At 38.9% G+C, this 23,883-nt stretch overlaps 1 protein-coding gene across 10 annotated transcripts in view; it reads right to left on the bottom strand.

Annotated features, from left to right (window-relative positions):
• CACNA1D (calcium voltage-gated channel subunit alpha1 D) overlaps positions 1 to 23,883 on the bottom strand; it is a 235,437-nt gene that overhangs the window by 70,622 nt on the left and 140,932 nt on the right. For 9 of the 10 annotated variants that reach the window (XM_055710188.1, XM_055710181.1, XM_055710186.1 and 6 more), the window contains exons 10-20: positions 17,562 to 17,649; positions 16,802 to 16,828; positions 10,005 to 10,165; positions 9,185 to 9,410; positions 8,832 to 9,039; positions 6,825 to 6,945; positions 5,663 to 5,777; positions 4,868 to 4,937; positions 4,169 to 4,238; positions 3,367 to 3,511; positions 1,445 to 1,574 (exon numbers count right to left, since the gene is read on the bottom strand). In XM_055710188.1, the coding sequence (XP_055566163.1) occupies positions 1,445 to 1,574; positions 3,367 to 3,511; positions 4,169 to 4,238; positions 4,868 to 4,937; positions 5,663 to 5,777; positions 6,825 to 6,945; positions 8,832 to 9,039; positions 9,185 to 9,410; positions 10,005 to 10,165; positions 16,802 to 16,828; positions 17,562 to 17,649 (1,361 nt within the window). The remainder of the gene's footprint in view (positions 1 to 1,444; positions 1,575 to 3,366; positions 3,512 to 4,168; positions 4,239 to 4,867; positions 4,938 to 5,662; positions 5,778 to 6,824; positions 6,946 to 8,831; positions 9,040 to 9,184; positions 9,411 to 10,004; positions 10,166 to 16,801; positions 16,829 to 17,561; positions 17,650 to 23,883) is intronic. The other variant, XM_055710182.1, reaches the window with a different exon arrangement.

Genomic DNA, 23,883 nt, shown 5'->3' with positions numbered 1-23,883 from the left:
ATCGCACTTGTCCAGTTCTATAGGTACAGCTCTACTGAATAGTACATGAAGAGTGTCTTTGTGCTTTGACCTCTTTTTACCTTTGAAGAAAGTTCTAGCTTTGTGGTTTCCACTAATGTTACTAAAAAATTGTTCAGAGAATGTCAGCAGCCAAAAGAGGACTTTCAGAGGCTGCATCGACACTAGCAAGAACTAGAGGGATGCAACTTTTACTGACCTAGTGGGCCCACCTTTCCTGTAAGAAGTGGAACAGTTTTGTTAACTCCATGGCAATCTCTACAGATCTATTTATATCTCAGAGAGGCGAGGCCTGGACGTTTTGTCAAAGTATCCCAAAAGTCCCCACAGTTGCATCATCTCAGCTATTTCAGATCTAATCTAAAGCATGGACAACTTGCAGTAACATGAGAGGCTTGCTTCACCGCTAATACAAGCGCAACAAATGTAGGACAAACATTAATGGTTATGAGAGTGGATTTATTTTTGTTCCTCTGTCTAATAATTGTGCATTTGAGTAACAGGCAAGCCTACTATATTAAGAATTAAAATGGGGGATTCAGGAACTTGTTTTAGGAGAATAGAGATGTTTACTCACCAGGTAAACTACAATTCTATTGAATATCAGAGACATTTCTGAAATTAATATTCTTACAAATATTTTGTTTCTAAAAGCATATCTAAAAAAGGATGCAGAAACACTTGCACATTTTCAGGTTTGTATATAGGCTGAAATGGCATTTGACTCTGAGTCAAGGCAAGACCTGGGCATGCTCTGATCCTCATCTTACACGTGAGTTTAGGAAAAAGTAAAACTTGTTTAGTTTCTGATACGTCCAGTCAGAATCCAGGGATCTTTGCATCCGAACTGGTGGTACTCAAACTCCTTAGTGTGGCCACACTAGCTTCCTTGAAAGAGGAGGTAATACCCTTATGAATCCATACACTCACTAACGGAACGACACTCTGAGCTCCCCAAGACCATATAGTACAGTCAATGAAGGAGAAGACAGGACAGGTCAGAGTCTATTCCCAACATGGTATAAACAGTGACGATTTTAACTGTCATTTTTAAATCACTGTCAAACACTGCGAGGCACTAAGAGTGATTCAGGAAATGAGTACCAGCTACACAGCTGAAAATTACGAAAAAATATGAAAATTATCAAGATTATGCTCAGCTTGAGCATATTTCATTCTGATATATTTATAGCCACAAAGGAAAAACATTATGTACATAATATATGGTTCTAATACCTATGATGTTCCATCAATAAAGTTACTTGTCTTTAAAGATTTATGTTTTTTAAAGAAAAAATAAAGTATGACTTGAAAAAGGAAAAGGAAAATTTCTTAATTTTTAAAATTAAAAACCAGACACTAGTCCCAAAGGATTGTTATCCTGTGAGGATATATTTATCTTCAGACATAAAAATGAAGGGCTTACATTATTTCGAAAAGAGTGGCTGCGAATTGGATCTTCTGCTGCTAGGGAAACACTGCTCAGCATGATGAAGACAAGGATGAGATTGGTAAATATGTGGTGATTGATGAGTCTGTGGCATCCCACTCGAATTCTGAAGAAGAGATACAAAAATATACCGTGTGTGCAAATAGAATTCAGCAGATGGCTAATATACAACATGTTTTCTATTACTTTGCCAATAGTGACAGAACACAGCAACCATAAGCAGCTAACAGCAATGCAAATGCTGAAGCTATTGCTCTGACTTCTATAAATGTAAATAAATTCAAAATCCAATCCACCTGTAGTGAAAATGCACTTATGGAAAGAATCTGAGAGATTTCCAAGCTCATATTGGTTTTCAATGGGTTATGAACGCCACGACGAGTTCCAGTGCTCGTACCACTGGGCGCATACCAAGGCCAACGTCAAAAGGACCAGCACCCGATAGCAAGTCATTGCACATCCCCAGTTTGATTTGATTCTTATTAAAGCTGTCAAAAATAATCGTCTGGGGAGATGTGGCTTAGGCTGCAGACCTCATCGTGCTACTTAGAGACTCAACCCAAATCAGAATCTCCCGTGAAGAGTTTCTTACAGCTTTACAGGACCAGTGGGTGTTGAAGGTTACAGAGCTGCTAAGTTTCAGCCACATAACATGAAGTAGAACTGTACCTATGCTTAGAGTCACTGAACCCAAGGTTAGTACAAATGCTATGGAGCACCTTGGGAAAGCATGTCCAGGACTGAATTGGCAAAAAGGCAGGATCAGGTTCTTAACTGGCTAACACTGGAGTTGTCTAAATTCTGCTGAAGAATCAGAAGGTGCTTGGGGGAAAATCTGTTCTCCTGTTATTAAGGAGATGATTTGACTATAGTGTATCGTACTTAAGTAAGATGGTCATTTTGGTGTGAGAATACGTAGCATTAGTTGAGGCCAAAAGCAGCTTGACACGTTCGACAAATATAATGGTTTTGCACTCAGCATATGTGTTCTTAAAACTGCTGGTTCAAATAGCTCCCTTTCCAGTTTGTTTGAAAATACTGAAGAGCTTTAGACAACCTATGCAATGAATAAGACACAAGCCCAAAACATTGTACCTTGATGATCACACCATCTTTTAAACTCAGCTGCGATGATCTCTACCACTGAGAAGACAGCATTCTCCCGTGCCAAAGGACTCCTGAGCTCCCTTCTATGACTGCTCATGAAATTGCCATATATATGTTCAGTCCGTAAGAACTGAATTTAGTTCACTTGTTCACTTCCATCCAATAATCAGTAACAACTTTTACTGACTACTGAAGCTTGCTTTCTTCATTAGTATAGAACTTCAAATGCTCTGGAGTTAAGACTGAGCAGTGAAAGATTCCAATTCCCCCTAAAATCTAACTATTATTTTTCTTAATTTTTGAAATAATTTGTCTTTATCTTCAGTGTTTGCTTGAAACTCGGAAAATGCTGTTACCCCATGAGGAACATATACATCCTTTCTTCTTTTTCTCACTCTGATTTTCTTTTCCTCCTCCTCACCTGTATTGGCCCCTAAGGTCACTAGGAATCCTGTCTCATATAGACGATGCTCAGGTCTGGCATCATAGTTTTTATATCCAGTGACTAACGTACTAAATAGTTAATATACATTAAAGGGTACTTTTCGGACATGTTCAGACTTGACAGACTATATGAACAAAACGCTATTACCTTCAACAGTGGAAAGCAAATTAATATATTTTCAACTTCTTCTAATCTACCAAGCCATTCAGGAAATTTTAGGAGAGAAGTCAATCTCTCTCCTGTTGATGATAATGGAGTTCTGTTCCTAACCCCACTGGAAGGAGGCCCGTTCCTTCACTGCTAACCCTTGACAGACTAAACCAGTATTTTTCAAAATCATATTTACGGATTGGTGCTGCTGAAAATGAAGAAGGCACTCCCTTCAGGGATCGGTGTTATCTTCTCCTTCATATTTAGTTCCGATATTCTGCGGGGACGTGGGCCTGCTGGTACCTCTGGTTCATCCTCCTCCTCTTCTTCATCTTCACCTACTTTAAATAAAACACTTTTTTTATTATACAATAAAATAGAATTATGTTTTGTTCATAACAATATAAAAACATGGCTTGTATGAAAATAGATATGGCTTATAGGAAACACATGTTCATAGCATGGCTTTAAAAATCTATGGATCAGTATATGAACATCCATATCGCTGTCAGGAGCTTATATACATGTTTATGTGCATATATGGGTGTGTGCACAAGTGCCCTGAGTGCACTAATGGGCTTTACCAGCCTGGCCAAGCTCATCTTAGGACACAGGCTCTGGAGCCCCTTGAGCTCAGCCCCTGGCTGTCAGTCCGTGCCTGAGCTGCGACGTAGGGGTGCTGAGCTCTGCACACTGGCTGAGCACCCAGTGCTCAAAGGGTAGGGCACGTTTCTGTGAAAGCCATCCAGACAATCAGACAGACCTGATTTTTGGATAAGTATGCTCACTGGACTGGTAGAAGCCAAGACAAAAAACGACTGAACATCATCAGCCCTGGAACGCCCTTTTTTGCCAAACATTTCGGAAAAGTTTAGAATTTGCTCTCACATCCATACAGCATTACCATCGCAGTCTTCAGGCTCGCAGTATTAACACTCGTACGCTGTTTGTGCTGTCTAGGAAGCTGCAGGAGAAGATAAATGTGTTTGGCTACATACCTGGTACATCACAGGGTGGATAAGGATCTTTATCCTCATCCTCTCCTTCTCCGTATTCAGTAATTGTCACCTACAGCAATGAAAGGGATGCACAAGAAAAATAAATAAATTTAAATATAGCCTGGAATATAAAGTTCAACAGAAAGCAAACCAAATAACACTCTGAAGTCAGGGAAGTGATCCCTATGTTAGTATGAGTTTTCTGAAACAGGTTAATTTTGAAACCAGAGAAGAGCTGGCAGTTTAACACATATATTTAACATGTGATTTTTCTATAGTATCCATATTCTTCTGGCTGTATAGATCACAATGAGAATATAACCAACAGGCTTTGGTAAAAATAACCATGAATGTCTGAACATTCAACTAAGAGTTTAGCATTCACTGATCTCTTCCATCGGATTTAACGGGCAAAATACCTACAGGGATCCTAAAATAATGTCAAATATTCCTAACATCAATTATTTCATGCCCTAAGAGTTTCCCTTCTCATAATATCCTGAAATCAAAAGGGTTTTCTGAATAAAGAGACTCTGTGAGGATGCAGAGCGTCAGAATTATGTTTCTTTTGCCTAGAAAAAAATGTAGCGATAGGGTTCACAGAAGAAATTGTACAATGCACAGTAGTCTTGAAAAGGACTCCCTAGCAAAATAAGTAAAACTGCTTCTTAGAAAAGACACAATTTTTAGAATAAACACCTTGCTATCCTTGGGCTTCTTTTGGTCACCTTCTGACTTCTCACTTTTTTTATTTTCCAGACTCTCCTTTCTGCAAAACAATACAATAACAATTACAAAACACATCATGTAAAGACAGAATATTTTAAGTTAGTTTTTAAATTATCTATATCCATCCTATGAAAAGTTAAGCAAACATACCTAAAACCACGTAGTAAAATATTGTAAATTATTTGCACAGCTGCAGGTGTTAGAGCTATAAAATCTATTGCATTTGAATGCAATGATCCATTTAAGAGATTACAATTTTGAACATAATTCCAGAAGCTAATCCCTAAAAAATTCAATGCGTGATCATTACTCCTTTCTAGAGGGATAAACTGTGCCCTTGGACTCATACAAACAACTTGCACTGACTGCAGTGGGCCTGCACTGATTTCAAAGGAAGGTTTCCTTCTTGTCTATATAAGGCTTGGAGAACTGATTCCACAGGGAGTTGTGTACTGGCAACAACAGATACATTCTTGATCTAATTGTGCAATAAATCCTACCATTGCAATGTTTAAATATCAGCTGGCTTATCATTATGTCCTTAATTCACCCCTTTTTCCCAATTACTACCCAACTTTTATCTAAAATCACACTAATAAGGTTTTGTTTTAATGTGTCTAGGTAAAATCGTTCATTCTTTTCCCCGAGTTAAATAACTTTTGAAGAAGGTAAAGACATTTAAATAAAGATAAATCCTTACGAAAGAATTCAGTGCAGCCTTCTTCTTCCCTCTCCTGCTTGTTCAACATGCCCATGCTATCTTACCTCGCATTCTTTTTCCTTTCCTTTTCTTCAGCTTCTTCTTTCTGAGCTGTATTTAGACTTTCAGCATCTGCCAAGTTATCCACAGCAATGGCCAAGAAGACATTTAGCAAGATATCTATTTCAAATGATTTTAAGGACATAATGCCTCACTATACTTGTTTGGTTTATTATCAGCATAAACACTGACAATGTGAGAGATATAAAATGCATGTTCCCGACCTACAGGGTAGAGATTTGCGATGCTGGATGTAGTGTAAGTAACACTCATTTGATGGACTAGATTAATACTGGGTGTAAAATGAGCAGAGATCCATTAGGGTCACTGATTTTAAAATAGCAGAATACTTGATTTTTTTTAAATGAACGGAATTCAACTTTATGCTAGCCTGAGCAAGTTTCAAATATGAAACACTGTCTATTAAAAGTGAAGACTGTTCAGGTGTTTTGAAAAATTCATTTTTATAATGCACTATCTTCTGTGTCTACACCAATCTATATCAAATTCTGTACTTCAGTCCTTACCAGTTAAGTACAAATACTGGTAAAAGCACCACACAGTACAGAACATAGAATGTTTTTGCCCTTTTATCATCTCCTGACCTTTTAAGAACTTCTGGGAATGACGCTAGTTTCTGTTGCTCCATGGGGCCAAGGAAGTATTTCCAGTACACTGAAGGCAGGGAAGGGGAATGCTGCAGCAGACTTAATCCTAACTGACTCGCCATTTCTCCAAGCAGATTTCTCTCATCTGGTCCCTGCACTGTACAGTGGATCACTGTCTCCATGTCAGTCTCCCCAAGCAGGGCTCAAAGGGATGAACGGAAATTATTGCTATAGAGATCAGGGTACATCCTTGCATTTTCAGAGGGGGAGATGTCAAATAGAGACAAGCAGACAGAACAAGGCTGTTTTCCCACTGAAGAAAGGAAGAAAGAAAAAATTCTCTGCTTTCTGCTATCATGGTGGCTGCAGATGGACTCGGAGAGCACTGGAGTGTCCTTCATTAGGGAATGGGCGTACGAAGAAAAGTCTATTTAAAGGACTCAGCATGTGCAGAAAGCGCTTGCTGTCCACTGCAATTTACTCCCTCCCAGAGAAATTTCGCGTACGTCCCTGGCACGCAGCCTCATTTGGAGACATTTCCAGTGACTGCAAAGGATACAGTTACCACAGATGAAGAGGATAATGAAGTATATACAGACTATCATGCCAGACGATGATGGGCCACCATATGCCATTATGCCGTCATACATAACAGCATTCCAGTCTTCACCTGTTAGAATCTAAGACGCAGATATGTTGTTAGTAAGCTCAGCATCAAAAAGAGCAATAGAGACCACAACAGACAACAAGGCTAACCTCCTGTATACATCAAGCAACACCATAATCTTTTCATGCATTGCTCTAAAATTGCCATTTAAATAAGCACCTCCGGAAAGCTTGGGTTTAACTCTACTAGCTTTTATTTTATGCTACGCATTTACAACGCTGAATTTCAATGGAAAAAAAAAATAAAAAGAGAAGCCTAGAATTTTATTGATTTTGGCATGCAAAAGTAAGAACCCTGATCTTCAGTAAGACCACATACATAATAATGCCCACCAATGTTCAACACTCTCAAAAATCACATTAGTATATCTTTTAAGGTTCTCCTTTTTTGAAATAGAGGCCGTAAATCTTTTCTAGCGTATAGGATCTACTTAGTCCTGCAAATTGGTCTACCTGGTTTCAGTTTTAACAGGGACTGGCCACCTTATCGTCAATTATGTGATACACATACGACCCACATAGGCTACTGATACAGCTTTTGAAATGGCAGCTATTTTAAACTGAATGGAGCTCAGTGCTGTGGGAGAATTACAGGATTTTCTAATTGGCTATTGTTTCAAGAAATTTCACCGAAGTCTAAAAGAATTTTACAGAAATCTGTTGATTAGTTAAAAGGTTCGTTTATAAGGTGGCAACTCCACTTTTTCTGTACTATGACAAGAATTCTGAGTATTACAACGCAGGTTATAGGGGCACTTTATACATTTCTAAGCAACTTCTTAAAGTTAATCAGTTCTGTCCTGGGAAAACATGTAATACTGACTCTCCTTCCAAGTAATCAAGTGGTCGTTCAAGAAAACCATATGCATGCCAGTTTCTGAAATTCATTTTTGGAGATCAAGCTGACTTTCATAGCTGTGAGCACTCAGCAGGTCGGCTGCTCCTGAGTGTATTCTGAAACTGGAGGAAGACGCATCTGTTTGAAAACGAAACAGCCTAAAATCCGAGTAAAATCCAGCTCCGCTGAGTTTGAATGTACAGCATTAATTTTTTTAAGGGGCAATATCATGTCAAATGTGGACACTTTTCCTCTTAAGGGAATTTCTCGTTAAGATTTCCTTATGTTAAAATGACATGGAAAGATTTTTCACTTGCTCTGGGCAGCCACCAGATGAAACTTCTACCAGAGAGGAAGTTGGCAGAAAGTTGAGTCTTGCAGGCTCAGCTTTAAACACTCACCTACAATGTCTGAAACCAAACATTGTGGCAATGTGCAAAACTGAATATGAAAATGGCTAGAAAGATGAAACCAATTAGCCCAACTCCAGTATGCAAATTGGAAATAATAATTAAAAAAATCATAAAATAGTGAAAAATAAACTGTAAGTATGGCCCTATCTTTCCACAAGTAACAGACAAGTTGCTTTAACGTTTTAATAAACCTAACGGTGTCTCTTTAAAGAAATTCATACTTATTTTTATAGTACAGTAAGCAATAAGACCCATATGCAAATACATAGTCTAATAACGCTTCTCATTTTTTTTCCTGCTTGAGAAGAGCTAAACTTTAATATAGCTAATGAAGTTAAAGAAAACAATCTGATTAAAATAAAAATAACATTCCACCTCTTTTTCTAGTCATGTATTTGATGGACAAAGGAGACTTAATTTTGTGAAGTAATATGACAGCTATGTTGCATAGATAGATCAAATAAGACATGAAACAAATGGTACAAATGGTGCAGATTTACCGGGGTACTGAGTTTAATGAGCAGAATGCTACTTAAAAGTAAACTGAATAAAGAGTATTCGTGAATTTATTTTCAGGCAACATGACCACTTAAACAGTTTTGTTGATCATCAAAAGTTAAATGTTTCATACAGGATGAAAGAAAGTTACCTGGAATACAGTTAAAAGAGCTTGTGGAAAATTATCGAAGGTGCTCCGTTTTGTTTGAGTTTCATCAAAATTAAATTTGCCTCCAAACAGCTGCATTCCAAGCAACGAGAAGATTATGATGAAGAGGAAAAGCAGAAGCAACAGTGAAGCAATGGACTTCATTGAGTTTAACAAGGATGCTACCAAGTTGCTCAGGGATGCCCAGTGCCTATAAATTAAAATGCGTGTGTTAACACACACCAAAAAAAACCCCAAACAAAACAGTAAAAGAGCAGCGCATGATGAAGTATTACAAAAGAATTGCTGATCACCCTTCAGCTATCCCTAGAGTTAGCAGTATTAGTTAATCTTACCTTGTCACTTTAAAAATACGCAGGAGACGAACACAGCGAAACACTGAAATTCCAAGCGGTGACATAATTTCCAACTCCACCAAAATGGTTTCAACAATGCCACCACAAACAACGAAGCAATCAAAGCGGTTAAAAAGAGAAACAAAATAAGCCTGTAGGCCCAAGCTGTACATCTTTACTAACATTTCACAGGTGAATAAAGCCAGAAGAACTTTATTTGCGATATCTGGAACAAAATATTAAAAAAAAAAAAAAAAAAGACATTCCTGAATTGTCTCATAGATTCCATTTTTATTTTAACATATGAGTACTATACTTTCTATACTAGTTCGCAGCCCTTTGCTTAAGAAGGAACTATTGTTTTTTTTATGTTGGACTGTATTTGATACCTAAGTGGCAAAAGTTACACAAGGACGTAAAGCTTCCTGCCACCTACAAACTATGAATCTTTCCAATCCATCGTGCAGCTCATGGCTGCTCAGCTCCAAGCTCAAGTCCACACTGTAACTTAAGCAACACAGCCCACAGCTCACTCTGCTGTGCCAGTTACCATTTGCTTCCACATCTTTCAAGCACAGTTTAACCATAAATGTACAGGTATTTACAACTTGGCATTGACAGGTTTTTGCTGGTACACCATTAAGCCGTGTTACGGTTGTGGAAATCAAATACATTCAGTCATTTCTTGTATCTCCCTTTGGCTGGGCTGAAAATCCTTCAGGACAGTAAACAACAACAAAATGGCAAAGTACAGCAGTAGCCACTGATAGAATGCCAAGTATCCACAGTCAAAAACAGGACAAATAATTTTTGATTGTACCTTGGATCTGGGTCAGCCAGTCAGGCTGATTATAATGTTCCGATGAGATAGTTAATGTGTTCAGAAAGACCAAGACAATAACAAGCCAATAAAACGTGACAGATTTTACGGCAGCTCTGCATTTTCTTCGATTAAATCGATTCCAGCGACGCCAGCGTCGACTGAAAGTTCAAATAAAAACAAATTTGTTATGATACAGAAAACATATGAATTTAAGGAGCGCTTCTCCTGTGTAGAAAACATAGTGCAAGTACGTACGTGTGAGCAGGTTATTTTCATAAGCACATGCATAACACTTCAGATAGTTGTGTAAGTTATTACCAGTTGCATTGTTAGGGCGTACTAATTTGTTATTCCTTTTATAGTTTTCATCAGACATTTTAAACGGAAACCTCAACTTTTGGAGACTCTAATTGCCTGTGACATAATTAGATCAAGCTGCATTTAACATTTCATTGAGTAACAAGATACATCTGTCTTCCCAGGCCCCATACACGTAATTGCAGTAAAGAAAAGCCAGTGAAGCAACTTAGAACTCAAATGACATTTAGTCCGAAATTGTAGGCTTTTAGTTAAACCACAGGCACAGTGCTGGCAGGATTAAACAAGGCAGGAATCTCAGGGTCGGCTTTTAGAAATCTATCCTATAATGTTAGAAATCTCAGCAGCTCCTCAAGATTTGTACTGATGTGCCTTGAAATTGTGTCAGGGGGCAAATGTGTGTGACGTGAACAAGAGTGACAGGCCCTATCTAACACGAGCTGGATTCACAAGTGAGGGTATTAGCTTAGCTATAGACTCACAAAACTAGATTTAATTTCTCTGCTTCACTTCTGGGAACTTTAGTAAACCAATTAGTCTCCCTGGGTTGCATTTCCATCGGTGAAACAGGAAGAAAATATATTGCTGGGTCATAGGAAGAGAAGGATTAGGAAGCACTTCACATTACCTAAAAGGGACGCATGCCAAATTCACACACCCAGAACTACAGCCGCGAACTCAAGATTTTAGGAACATTTTAGGAAACAACAACTGCTTCATCCAATATTCAAGGGATTAAGTGGGCACAGACTCCAATAGAAGCTTGACCTAGCCTGAAAACAGCAAAGCCCTGAGAAGAGTGTGCATGTATAAGCTTCTGCCCATACAGGTTCACTACCAAGCCAGTCCGGCATGAATCTGCTGTGATGGAAAGGGGTGGTCTGCTTGCCGCCTTCTTCCTTCTCCTTTCCCTTTGGCCAAAACCAGCCCGAAAGAAGTGAGCCAGACCTGAGAACTGACCGGTGGAAACCAATTTCTTATTTTTTCTGGGTTGATTTTAGCTGGTCAGTGTCTGATCCAATGCGTTGTGCTGCCGCATCACAGAAAGAGCAGGAGGAATGAGGGGCTGAGACGGGAAAGAGCACTGCAGCCAAAACATGGAACCATCGCTTTTGAAAATTATTACAAATAACTAGGTGAATTTCTTAATACTTCTAGTGTCTGAATTAGCAGGTACTGTTTACTATGCATAAAATCATAAACGCTTTTAAATCTGCCTCAGAAAATAGAACCAATATGCAATAAAACCACCATGAAAATAACTGAGTTTGGCACCACATTCAAGCATTAACTGAGTTTTCCTTATGCACCTTGAACTTGTAGTAATGGAAATTAGTAGTAGTTTCAGATATCAGTACGAAGATGCCTCAAGCCTTTGCAGTATTCTAACCATATAAAAGCAAAATGCCCTGTCCTGACCTACACCAACACAGCATTCAAGAGCATCCTTATCTTGCCAGTCCCCTGCTACACAGGGCTACGTCCGTGGCCATCACCAGGACGGCTCACTCCCTGGGTAGGGAAAACAGCCCTTCTTTACACTTCCAGAACAGGCCATCATTAAAGCCAATGAGACAAGAATAATATTGTTTGGATATTTCCACTCATAGGAGCCAAAAGCAGTCTTAAAGTTTATAACTCACAGCTCTCTGAAGTCAGCGGGGCTCTTATTCTTTTATCCCCCAAACAGCTATAACTGCTTTGCCACTGATTTGACAGACGAGTGGTGCATATATGAAAATGCTGCCACAGGGTACACAATGGCACTCACATGTAGAAATGTAAGAATAATATAAGCATACATAAAAAGCCTGCAGAAATGAAGCAAAAATTCAAAAAGGAGAATAGAAGCAATTTTCTACCTTCATTAAATTGGTACAAGTAAAGAAATAAACAGTAAGTAGCAGACTGTAGTAGGTGGTCTGTTGTGCCAGGAAAACCCGTGGCTGTATAAAATAGGAAAACAAATTACACTACTTTTCACTTGACGGTTTCCTGGGTTTTAGTAACCACTCCTCTTAGTTTTAACCAAATAGCATATTTTTTTTTCTGGAAGAACAAAATATACCCCTTTGTTTTAAAGAGAAATTTCACTTTCATAAATTTGCAATGATATAATACTGCTTTCAAGAAATTATCGACCATTTTTCACAAAATACAGTGGTTGAATAGATTTTAAAATCACAGAGGACCTTACAGTTGACAGTTTGTTAAAACTAACAAAATTATTCACCACTTTTGTTCTCATTAAATAACTTATCATTTTCTCTTCATAGCTATTTATAAGCAAATCGTTATTCTTATAAACATGTTCCAAATTTCACTTTCATTCATGCAGGTATTCATGTTCAGGTGGTCCTTTATGCCCCAGACTTAAATCTGAATCCACACATGAGAAATCCAGCCTTGCAGTGAGTCTGACTGAACTCAGCATCAGTCCCTAAGTCACGCAGAATCTATGAAGTTTAGTTTGTTTACTTGCTATTCACATGTGTTTGTGTATTGCTGCTACACCTACGCAAACATAGAAACAGTCATTTTCAGATTATTTTTGTATCAGCAGCCTTTCCTTATAACATGGTATTTTCTAAACTGGACTTTCTGTTTAGAACCACATGCATAACCCCTCTATCTGCAAAACTGGCATGCCTTGTGTTTCACCAGTAAGCTCACAGAGAAGTAAATATTAATTTCCAAGATTAATTCTTCTGTAATTGTAGGTGCCAACATCTGCGCAGAGACTCTAGACTTCACTACTCTTATTTATAAAATATGGGAAAGAAGAATTGCACCAGAGCGCTCACCCATTATGAAAAAACTAGAAGCCTTGGAGATTATTCTTCCATTCCTCATTTTTGTAGTTACATGATTTGGGACATAGTACCAGCTTGGTAGCGGGACTTGAAGGTTAATGTGATTATATAATCATACTGACAGATGAGGAAGTGAATTCTTAAAAAGAGGGATCTTCACAGAGGATAACATGCACAAATCTCCTGAACTAGCAGATCCCCATCTTCCTCTAATCATAGCACTGTCACTTCCATGTGTGTAGAAAAAACAGTTGTTCTAGTATCAGAACATTTCAAATCCCACCTAGAAGATTACAGATACACAGCACAGATCACATTTACTCTTATATATATTCTAGCATAATGTGTATCCTAGCATAATGTGTGGTTAATATACACCCTCCCTTAATAAACTGGTATCTTGCTAGGATGCGATTCCCCTAACCAAGTACCAGTCTGACTGTATAGAAACATATTTCCAAGGATTAACTTCTGTTTTCACTTGTGGTACAGCAGGTAGGCTAGCTTGCAATAAAAAGCATTTTCTGTTTTGATCCAAAGGCAAAGACGTTTATGGTTAGACCAATGTTCTTGATGAGCTGTGTCCTGATTTACTTTGCCCTGAAACAGAGTCCTGCCACTGCAGAACAACATTCCAAAAGCTGGAGCGAGATTCAAGAGCAGCGTGTCAGGAGGACGGAGCCGGGCTCTTTTTAGTGATGCCCAGTGACAGGACACAGGGCAGTGGGCACAAACTGCAGCACAGGCAGTTCCATCTGAATACAAGGAAGAACTTCTTTACTTTGAGGTTGTCACAGCACCGGCACAGGCTGCCCAGGGAGGCTGCGGGGTCTCCTCTTCTGGAGCCATTCAAACCCCGCCTGGCCGTGACCCTGAGCGGCTGGCTCCTGGGGGAGCTGCTTTAGCAGGGCCTGGGGCTGGGTGGTCTCCAGAGGTCCCTGCCAGCCCAGACCAGTCTGATTCTGCGATCAGGCCAGAAGAGTGAGAATTAGACCAAGATGTAACACTTGGGTTTGTATGTGCTAGGACATCCCTGACAGCTGAACGTGTAATCTAAGGCTTCGCTGCAGAACTGAGAGTTTCTGTACTTTAGGTAAACAGAGCTTTTTAGAAATTAGTGATTCCAATGAAAACCACCAAAATTACATTCTTCAGACATATAGGAAAAATGCATTTTGCAATTATAAGATGCTAGGTATCCAAAAGCAGTGGGATGAAAACTGAGTTTGCAGATCCCTGCAGAGATAGAAGAGCTCTTAGTGGCCTCGCAAAGGCAGCAGCTCTGCAAAGTGCTTTTTCTCTCTGATAACAGATGTTGTCAGCTGGTTTTAGGGATCTGGGATGTGGTGCAAACCACATCTGTTTGGAAGACAATGGCACAACTATAATTTCAAGCTATGTTGGCTCAAAACTACTCCTCTCATAGATTCATTAAGTTAAAAGTGATAGATCTTTCTCCAATGCTCCAAATAAAGACATGAAAGTTGAAGGGAGAATTCCCGGTACCAAATTCAGCTTAAAAAAGTTTAAGTACGATTGAAGACCTCAAGCAGCTGCAGACCCCTGCAACACTTCCAAATGACAGACACCAGCATCCTGTTACCAATTTCCACAACTTCTGTGAACAGATGCAGCAATACATGTATGAATGAACTGCGTGACCTGCAGTTTTTAATGTCACAAGAATAGATTCTGATCAAAGAGCTCACGCAAAAGACTTTCAGGACACTGGCAGAACCTAGACAGGTGGAAATATTTGGGTGACTTTCTGGTTTGCAAATAAGTTTTCTTTCAAATCGATGTGTTGGTTATGAACATTGATTGTAGAGATGGATAACACTGCTTCTTATTCGCTGCTTGGACTATTAAAAACATCAGGTTTGGGTAGAAATTTTCCTTTCTCAAAGATGACATAGCAGCTTGCATTTAACAGAGCTAGAGTTCTCTTTTCCCTGCAAGTATGAATAATGGGCATGTTCAGAACATCGTCGTTACTTTGCCTCCTCTGTAATGCTTCTGTGAGTGCACTGTGCAAACAGCCCAAACTTGGAGAATGCAGTATAACGGCCATCTATTGCACTGCCTGGTGTCTGAAGTTTCATGTGACCACTTAAATAAGAAAATTGAGTTTCTCCTGTAAAACCAGCAAGAATAGGCTTCATAGCCATAAATAGCATGCTGAAAGGTTGATGTGAGACAATCTCATGATTCAAAATAATCATGCTTGTTTGGGATTCTCAGCTAACAAAGTACTAAATAACTCATTCCATTTGTTCTATTTTCACAGTAACTGGCAGGAATGGCAAGAGAAATTACAGACCATTAGCACATGGAATCCCTTCTCTATTGAGCTAAAACCAGTCTCATCTCTCATAATTCTCATGAAGGATTAAGCTCAAAGGTCCACATGGACATAACTGGGCCACTTGGTGTAGCTAAGGCCAGTTTCTGTAGCAGAAGGCATACAAGAAATGATACAGCTTTTATAACTAAAGGTGAAACTTTGAAAAGTTAGCTGTGTATTCACTACCATCCTAAATGGCCAGATCTCCACTGGCCACAGTCTTCAGCAGTGAGGCACATTTATATGCTGTCACCACTTTGCTGTCTGAAAGGGATGACAAAATAAACCTTGATCACAGCGTCACACGAAAAAACTCTCAGTGTAGAAAAGCACCAGTTAACTGTTGCCTTCAAAAACTGTTGCTCTTCTTCAAAAAAGAAAGAAGACTATTCAGAAGGAACACAAGTCCACTCCAACTGCTTGCAACTGGTCAGTGCTGGTAGTTCATTACAGCTAGTAAGGCTAGTAGAATAAACCTGGGTATGCTATTCCTCTTCATTGCTGCAAGGAGAATACACTGCTGTTACCAACTAATTACTCGCTATACATCCAACACTGAAATCAGTTTAACTGGGGTTAAAAAACTGGAATGATTCCAGATGCTGCCAAAACTGCTGATGCCAGATGTTGCCAAATCTTCTTGACTGTCCCTCTTTTTCACCAAAAATTTTCTGTGAAAAATATTTATTCTGTTGTTTGCAACAGAATTTGTTTGTAGGGTTGTCTGCAAGTGTAGAAGTGTCTTTGCCCTTTGTGATTCACTAAGTCTACCACTTGATTATTTATCTTAAATTGCATAGGTTTTAGGGGGGGGTGGGGGGGGGTGGGTGTTGTTCCTTCATGGAGCAACCTAACCTTTTTAAAGAGAAAGAGGTATCTCTTCTGTGTTTGCAATTCTTGCAATTATCCTTTCTAATTACTAAACATATGTCTCATAAGACTGGAACATAAAATCAAAATAAAGAAACCTATTAGTTTTGTACTGGCACATCCAGTGCTTACAATATCAGGACTATTAATTCTTAATTTTGCTTACAACACTTTCCTTCTGCAATCATACTTGAAAACAGAAGCGTATACTCCCAAATGCTCCTAGTAAGTGAAAAGAGAGGCACAAATATCAGCAAAGCAAATCAGAGACTTCAATCTCCAAAAGCGTTCATGGATATTTTACTTTTGTACTCATCAGTAACTGTTAGAAATAATTTTCACACAGTAAAATTTAAAGTATACTAAATAAAGAATAATTATGTGAGATCATCATGATATGTAAACAGTCACAAGGAAAAAAAATGATGAAGAAATAAGAAAATACTGACCTGAACTTGGATTTTGAGATGGTTTGACTAGAAGAAAAGGCAAACACATTTTTAAGAATGGGGGGGGGGGGGAGGGGGGGGAGGAAATTAACATAAATTCCTTCTCTTTAGAATTTTGCAAAGTAATAGATTTGAATTACATATACAGAAAAACAAGTTTTTAACAAAATGCATCACAAATGCTGAAATTCTATTGCCTGTTATTTATTTTCTGAAATACCATTCTTAAAGCTTTACAAATTTTTTAAGTGAAAGAAAGGAAATCTCTTTTAAAACTAAGTAAATAAACTGCTTATGTAGAAGCTGCTTGGAAGTCATGAAAATCTGAGCAAATAAATAGCAAACACCACGGGACACAGAAATACTCCCATACATTCAGTTATTGCCTAAAAAAATACATATTCTCCAGACCATGCACAATTTAACTGAAAACATTTCTTTTTTCATGTCATAGGGGACTTCTGTTCTTTTCTTATTATTTTGGACAGTAATTATATTTTATAAAAGCTTTCAGGAAAAGATGACTCCACTGGAAGTTTAACTGAATTGTTAAACCTTCTTAACTTGAGAATTTCAGGAATGCTTTAATGCTATAATAATTCATCTAATATTAAACTACTGAAAGGCAAAAAACCCCACGTGTCATACAAAGCTGGGCTGTCTGAAAGCAGTTTGGGCTAAATAAACAACAGGGACCAAATGTTTCTTTCAAATCTTGAGACGATGAGGGTGGGTGCTTGAAAGCCGCCCATGTACTCACCACAGACTGCCGCAGCATGCTGGGCTCTCTCCTTCTCCGCTCACGTTCTCTGTGTTCACCGATTCCGTTTCGCTGGTGGGCATGCTTGCTGTTAGGAGACAGAAATCGCTTTAGGCTGCTGGCTAAGCACGGCATTACACACAATGCGATCTGTTCCTTTGCAAGAATGCCTCCACTTTTCGCAGGTCTAAAGAGAGCCGGGAAGATCTGAGGAACAGCAGATGAAGTCAGACACTTCACCAGTCCTCCTCCTCTAACAGCAGAAAGCACAGGGAATTCCAGAGTGTATTTGTAGCTTTTTTCTTGTTTCTTTTCAGTGATTCAACAAAACTGTTGAGAATGCACTACAGAATACAAGGTAGAGTTTTGTAACAAAGCACATGCTACCCCTAGTAAAGAAATAAACCCGAGCTAGGTTTTGTGACCTTCCATTTTAAGTGTTCCGTTAACACTCTGGAAGTGCTTATCAGTTTAAGTTTTGTTAACGTGCTCACTAGTTCCAAGAACTAGCACCAATGTTCTTCTGAAAATAGGAACTATCACACTGTGATCATACTGACCACTCTGTGCTTTCGCTTCCATTACAAATTATCAAGGCAAGATGCCAGAAAGTAATTGTGCCTGCAAACACTGCGTGAGCTGGCAGCAAGGAGCACTGGGAATGGCAGCAAGGCTACTACAAAGGACGGTGGGAATTACTACTAATAAAAAGAGGATTACTGTATTTGTTACGCAGTGAATTACTGTACATACAGCCGATTGTTACTGAATAGTTAGCAATTGTAGCTAACGGTTTTTCAGACAAAACTCATTTGCAGATTGGTCATCACCATTTAACTTCAACTGAAATATAGAGGGAGGACAACACATGTCCGAAGGTGTTAGGAAATTATGAACAGCCAAAGTTCTCAGTACTTTCTACGGGAGAACACTACTTCCATGTCTGCAAAGCAAGCATGAAAGGAAAACCTCAGGAACAAGAAAAATGTAAAGTTAATGTTGCTAGTTTATACAGTAGAAATACCACAAAGTAGGAAAAAAGAAGAGAGGTGGAAGATGTGCTGAAATTACTGTAGAACAGCAAGAATAAAAGAAAAACAGTGTATCGTAAAGGTATTCTGGGGTCTGCCCTCTGCCGTTTGGATGATTTGCTTGGTTGTTTTTTTGTTTGGTTGGTTTGTTCTGTTGGGGAGGGTTTAAGCCAAAGCCTGTGGGCTGAGAGTACTGAGGGCAGAAGGGCTACAACGCCTATTTCTTTTAGGTATGTCTCACTGTTCTGGTAGCCTAAAGCAGCCTTAATTTAATAATTATAATAATAATAATAAATAATAATAATAAAAAAATAACATTAATGTAAGTGAGATTCAAGAATCAGGCCCTGAATTTTCTGATTTGTCTATAGATCGGGTACAAAATGAGAACCGTTAATCACAGTTTCTCTGCACAGCCCCTGTGTTGCCTCAACACTGACACAGTTTGGTTTCCATGCCCATCAATTCCATCCAAGTTGAGAGACTGACAGGTCCATGAGGCTAGATACTCAGCTACTATTTGCAAAAGCTGAGAATCTGTCCCCATAAACATCCCCATCCTTATATGAAATGTTAAACACGGAGCTGGCATAACAAAGGACGGTCCAAAACGTCCATGCAGGTGTTTGAATAAACAAGGCACTTCAGACAGTAAGCACAGCAAAACCTTCTTTCACAAGGTTATTCTGTTTAGATAATTCTTTTAAAATATTACCATAATTGCTTTATATATGAAAAATTCCTGGTTAGCACCTGCAAGCGCCTCGATTCTAATATCGTGCTGCTCCTTACAAATTAGTTTAAAAAAAAGAGGATATTGCTAGTCTTGTGTGAACTTCATAGCTTCACAGAGTTCAAAAGGAATTTAATTCAAAAGTAAAGCAAACAATGTTTGACGATATCCAAATTCAAGTATTAACATTTCCAAGGGTTTAAGATAGGCAAAAAAACCCCCCCAAAATTATTTCAGACATAGTTGCAGATCTTCAGAACTAATAGTTTTTATTTTAAAATGCCAGGGTCTTTTGCAATAAATGCAGGGAGTTCCCCTGTCTGTTAAAGAATGGAAATGGTTGTCTTGTCCTGGGTGACTTGCACACTGTTGCGACCACCACATGATGAACATTTTAGCACTTGTGATGGGCAACTGCAAAATAAGAGTGTTGAAGTCTTTTTTTCACACTGTTATTAAGAGCCGCCATGAAAACATAGTCCCACTTTTGCAAGTATTACATGTGCAATGTGTCTCACACTTGTCTTTCAAATTTATCAACCCTTCCCTCATCTAAAAGCAGTACTTAGAATCCAGTTCCTCAAAGTGTCACTCAGTGTCACAGAAATGCTAATTGCTTTAATATATGCCAAATAATTTTTAGAAAAGTGTAAAGTAACATAATTTTAATTCAAGTCTACCCAGACGTGATGCGTTTGTTAACCCACAGTAAGAAATACCAGCCCTTTTTGAACGTGACTGCACAAAGAAAAACAAAATACCAAAGAAAAACAAAAATCTTTGTCCCCATTGAAGCCAATGTCAGTTCTGCTAATTCTTAAATACAGCCAGAATGTTACTCGCTCTTTCAGGCAGGGTTATTGCTCTAGCTTTATTAGTGACTTGCAGGTGCTGTGTTACAAAAGTAGAAAAGGAAGAAAAGAACCACTGACAGGTCAGTTTACATTAGAAACCCAGCTACCATTATAGTGTAATTTATATGCCAAAAGCAAAACTTGACAGAAGTCCTGAGGAAAGGCACCACGTGGAAGTCTAGCTCCAGCAATGCTAGCAAGTCATTAAACCTTTAGCCAGAAGAGAACAGCAACGGCACTCACTGCATGACCACATCCACTCGCGCTAATGCAAGCAGCCTGGCAAGTCTTGCAAAGACTCAGTTTCATGGCCACAGCTTTTTGAGGGCGGTGTTCCCTGGGAAAAGTGCAGCACATGGAATGCACTTTGGAAAGACCATCTGATTTCAGTAAGGCCAGCTCTGAGATCTTTAAACTGGTACTCCAGTATTCAAAGGAAGATACCAAGTTTTCTCTACTCTTTATTCACCTCTTGCCCTTATTTTACTAGCATTCTTCTGGAAAGATTATCTAGATTTCTAGATCGTATCAGCTCTCTTCAATTATGGTAACTGGCTTCAAATAAAAGAATACTTGCATTAGGCAATATAAACCACCCATATAGCATGCAGCTTAACACTTCCCTAAGCCTACAGAAAATACGTCAAATATATCAACTACTACATTTTATTTCTGCAGATAAGAAAATAGATTTTCTCATGTTATAATGTTCACTATTTACTCTAAACAGTTTTCAGATTTTGGAGCAGGGATTTCAGACTTCACTCCAGGACATAACATCAGTAAGGCACAGCTAAGAGCAAGTCAGTGTCCATCAGCATTGGGATGTCCTAGCCAGCTGGAGTCAGAAGAAATAAATTCTGTAATCCTGCGATATGACAATTTAGTGTCACTGCAGGCTAAATTACACCCTGAATTATTGAATTGCAGTGGCAAGCATTATTGTTCCAAATGTTTCCCTCTAGAAATTATATACTTAATATTTTAATCTGGTTCAACTTCAGCTATGCATTTTTGATCCACATTTTGATCTCATTTCCGCATTGATGAGTTCTGGGTAGCTTTCTGGTGACACGTGCTGAAGGAAAATTGTGGCAGAAGTGGAGTGATCTGCACAGCTTGTCAGATAATCAGTAATAACTACTGGAGAGAATCTTAAAATTAATAAAAAAGGTACTATACTGGCAAAATATTAGATCAACCTTGCAACATGGTCATCCTCTGTTTGCTAGTAACATCCGACCAAATCCATGAGCTCCAAAATCCAAAATTCTCCTAATTCTTTCTCAAAGCAGCACATGGATTTTTCTGAATCCCTGACACCAAATCTTTCAAGTAGCCAAACAGAAAAACAGAACCAAGAAAAAAAAAATCCCTGAAGAGGCAACATTATCATTGCAAATTCATCTCAAATTTTCCTAAGCCTGCTGTACACCCATCAAACACATCAGGAAGAAGCGGGTACTACCGATTCTGACTGTGAAACTCCTCAGGGTAAACAGAGTTTAAGGAGGGGCTGCCTGGAAGATGTTCTACATGATACCATAGCAAGGTATCTGTTTTCACAGTGCAGATTTAATGTTGGTATTATCAATAATCATTGTTATAGGCTGTTTTATTTTTTATAGGCAGCCCATGGAAACACAATATAAGGTTGAATGGTTGCAGAGCAGTGGAAGTAGAGCAAAATAATCAGTCTTCATTACAGAAGCATCACTCAACAAACCACTTCCAGCATGAAGGACGATACCGTGAATCTTGGGAATGATGCATACTCTGCAGATGTGGTGCTTTTAATAGAAATAGAGGTAGAGGTAATGCAAAGCAAAATATTTAGGGTGGAATTTCTAATCCAGTGGAAGTCTAAGTGTGAGGTACTCAGATCAGCAGAATAGTCTCACAAATACAGAAACAATAGACTTAGGGCACCAATTTGTACTTTGGAAAAATCCTATTCACAAAAGGTATTGCAAGACAGATGAAACTGAGTCAGTGGACACATGCTTGAGAACGTTTCCGACTAGCAAGAGCAGATACTAGTAGCAAGGCAGCATTTGCAGGCGGTAGATGACAGCAAGTTTTCAGCCAGTTCCATGCTGCCTCACGACTGACATCAGAACCTGAACCTGCCAGTTTAAAGACTATGTCAAAACACATTTCCAAAGCAAAACGGCAACCACTGCCTTTTAGCAAGTTTTATGGAAAAATTATTCCAGCCTGTAAAGCTGTGCAAGCTATTATACATGTAACCATTAAAAAAACATAATTTCATGCAGAGTCAGTATTGTAAAAAATTAGTCCATTGGGTCCTGACAATTACTGACTTAATACTCTGCATTCTCTAAAGTAACTGAATCAAATTTGTCAGCCTAGTCTGAGACACAACAGTGATTCTTAGGACAACAAGGAAGTCAGTTGCTCCAATAACTTTGTTGTATGTAGGATTAAAGCTAGATCTCCTAATTAACTACAATAGTGATAATGTCAAATCAATATATTTGCCAGTATTAAAAGAGCGCGGATTTTAAAACAACTATCGTACTCGAATACCCCTGTCCATCCCCATTGTGGGTAGGGAAGAAATGGAATAAAATACAAATTACAGAAACAAAAACATCAAAGAGATACAGTAAGAGTTTGTCATGTTTTGGTAGAGTCTACATTCGAAGTATGATGACGGTATTATAAATAAATAGTAAATGTTATCATACTGTTCTAAGCTTACACTATGATCCATTATCGAGCTCATAGAATACTTTGATTAATTTATTCATAGCTGAATTTAAAATGATTTTTTTTATCTGGTTTACCTCACTTTTGGGAAAGAAAACCTATGCTTCAGCAAGAGCAGTCCCAGACAAAGACACTTCAGCAGAAATGTAAACAGATTAAAGAAGCTGCTGTAGGAAGGGCAAGCACGGCAGCACCAGTCTGGTGTGAACATGCACTTACACGAGCAGAACCGCATGCACGAGTCCCTCCATGCTAGAGATGTGTGTGCCTCCGTTACAGAAACTGCATACAATGTCTGCTTTCGCAAGCCAACACATCGAATGCAGCACTGGCACAAGAGAAACTTCAACTGCAAACCAGAAGCGCGTTTTACCATGTTTATTGGAAGAACGGCCAAAGCACCTGAGCCTGCTTCTCTTCTTTTCTTCCATCAGGTCAGCCAGTGTAACCCCTTCGCGTTACGCACGTGTAATTCCAGCATTCGCACAGTAGAGGGCAGCAGTTGCAACGCAAAGAATAAACACGTGTCCACAGACACACACACAACACGAGCGACGTTAGGCAAACACCGACAGTACCGGCAGCGCCACCGAGCAGCGCTTCATCCCTCACTTCTCTCTGGTTTTTGCATTCTGAGCTAAATTTTCAGTGCTTTGAAGCTTTGGCAATTTTTTTTTCATTAAATTCAGGGTAACTGGCTACTGGTTTTACTATATTTACTTATATTTACTAAAGGTGTATGTATAATGCCAGTCGTCCAGAGGCATTCCATCGTCCAGCAGCGCTGAACGCTGCCTGCGAGCAGCCACAGAGACGTACCAATACAGGGGGATCACATCTAAGTGACTGAACGGCTCCTCTGGTTAGACATTTTTAAATGCTGGGGTTGCCGAAACCTAAACTACATTTTTAAAGCATTATGTTAGAAGCTATTAATCACCGAGTTAACTACCTTTGAAATGTGTACCTTT

Source organism: Falco cherrug, chromosome 4 (genome assembly GCF_023634085.1).
Source record: "Falco cherrug isolate bFalChe1 chromosome 4, bFalChe1.pri, whole genome shotgun sequence".
NCBI lineage: Eukaryota > Metazoa > Chordata > Aves > Falconiformes > Falconidae > Falco > Falco cherrug.
The sequence above is the reverse complement of the archived record's forward strand: the minus strand, read 5'-3'. Positions and strand labels throughout refer to the sequence as shown.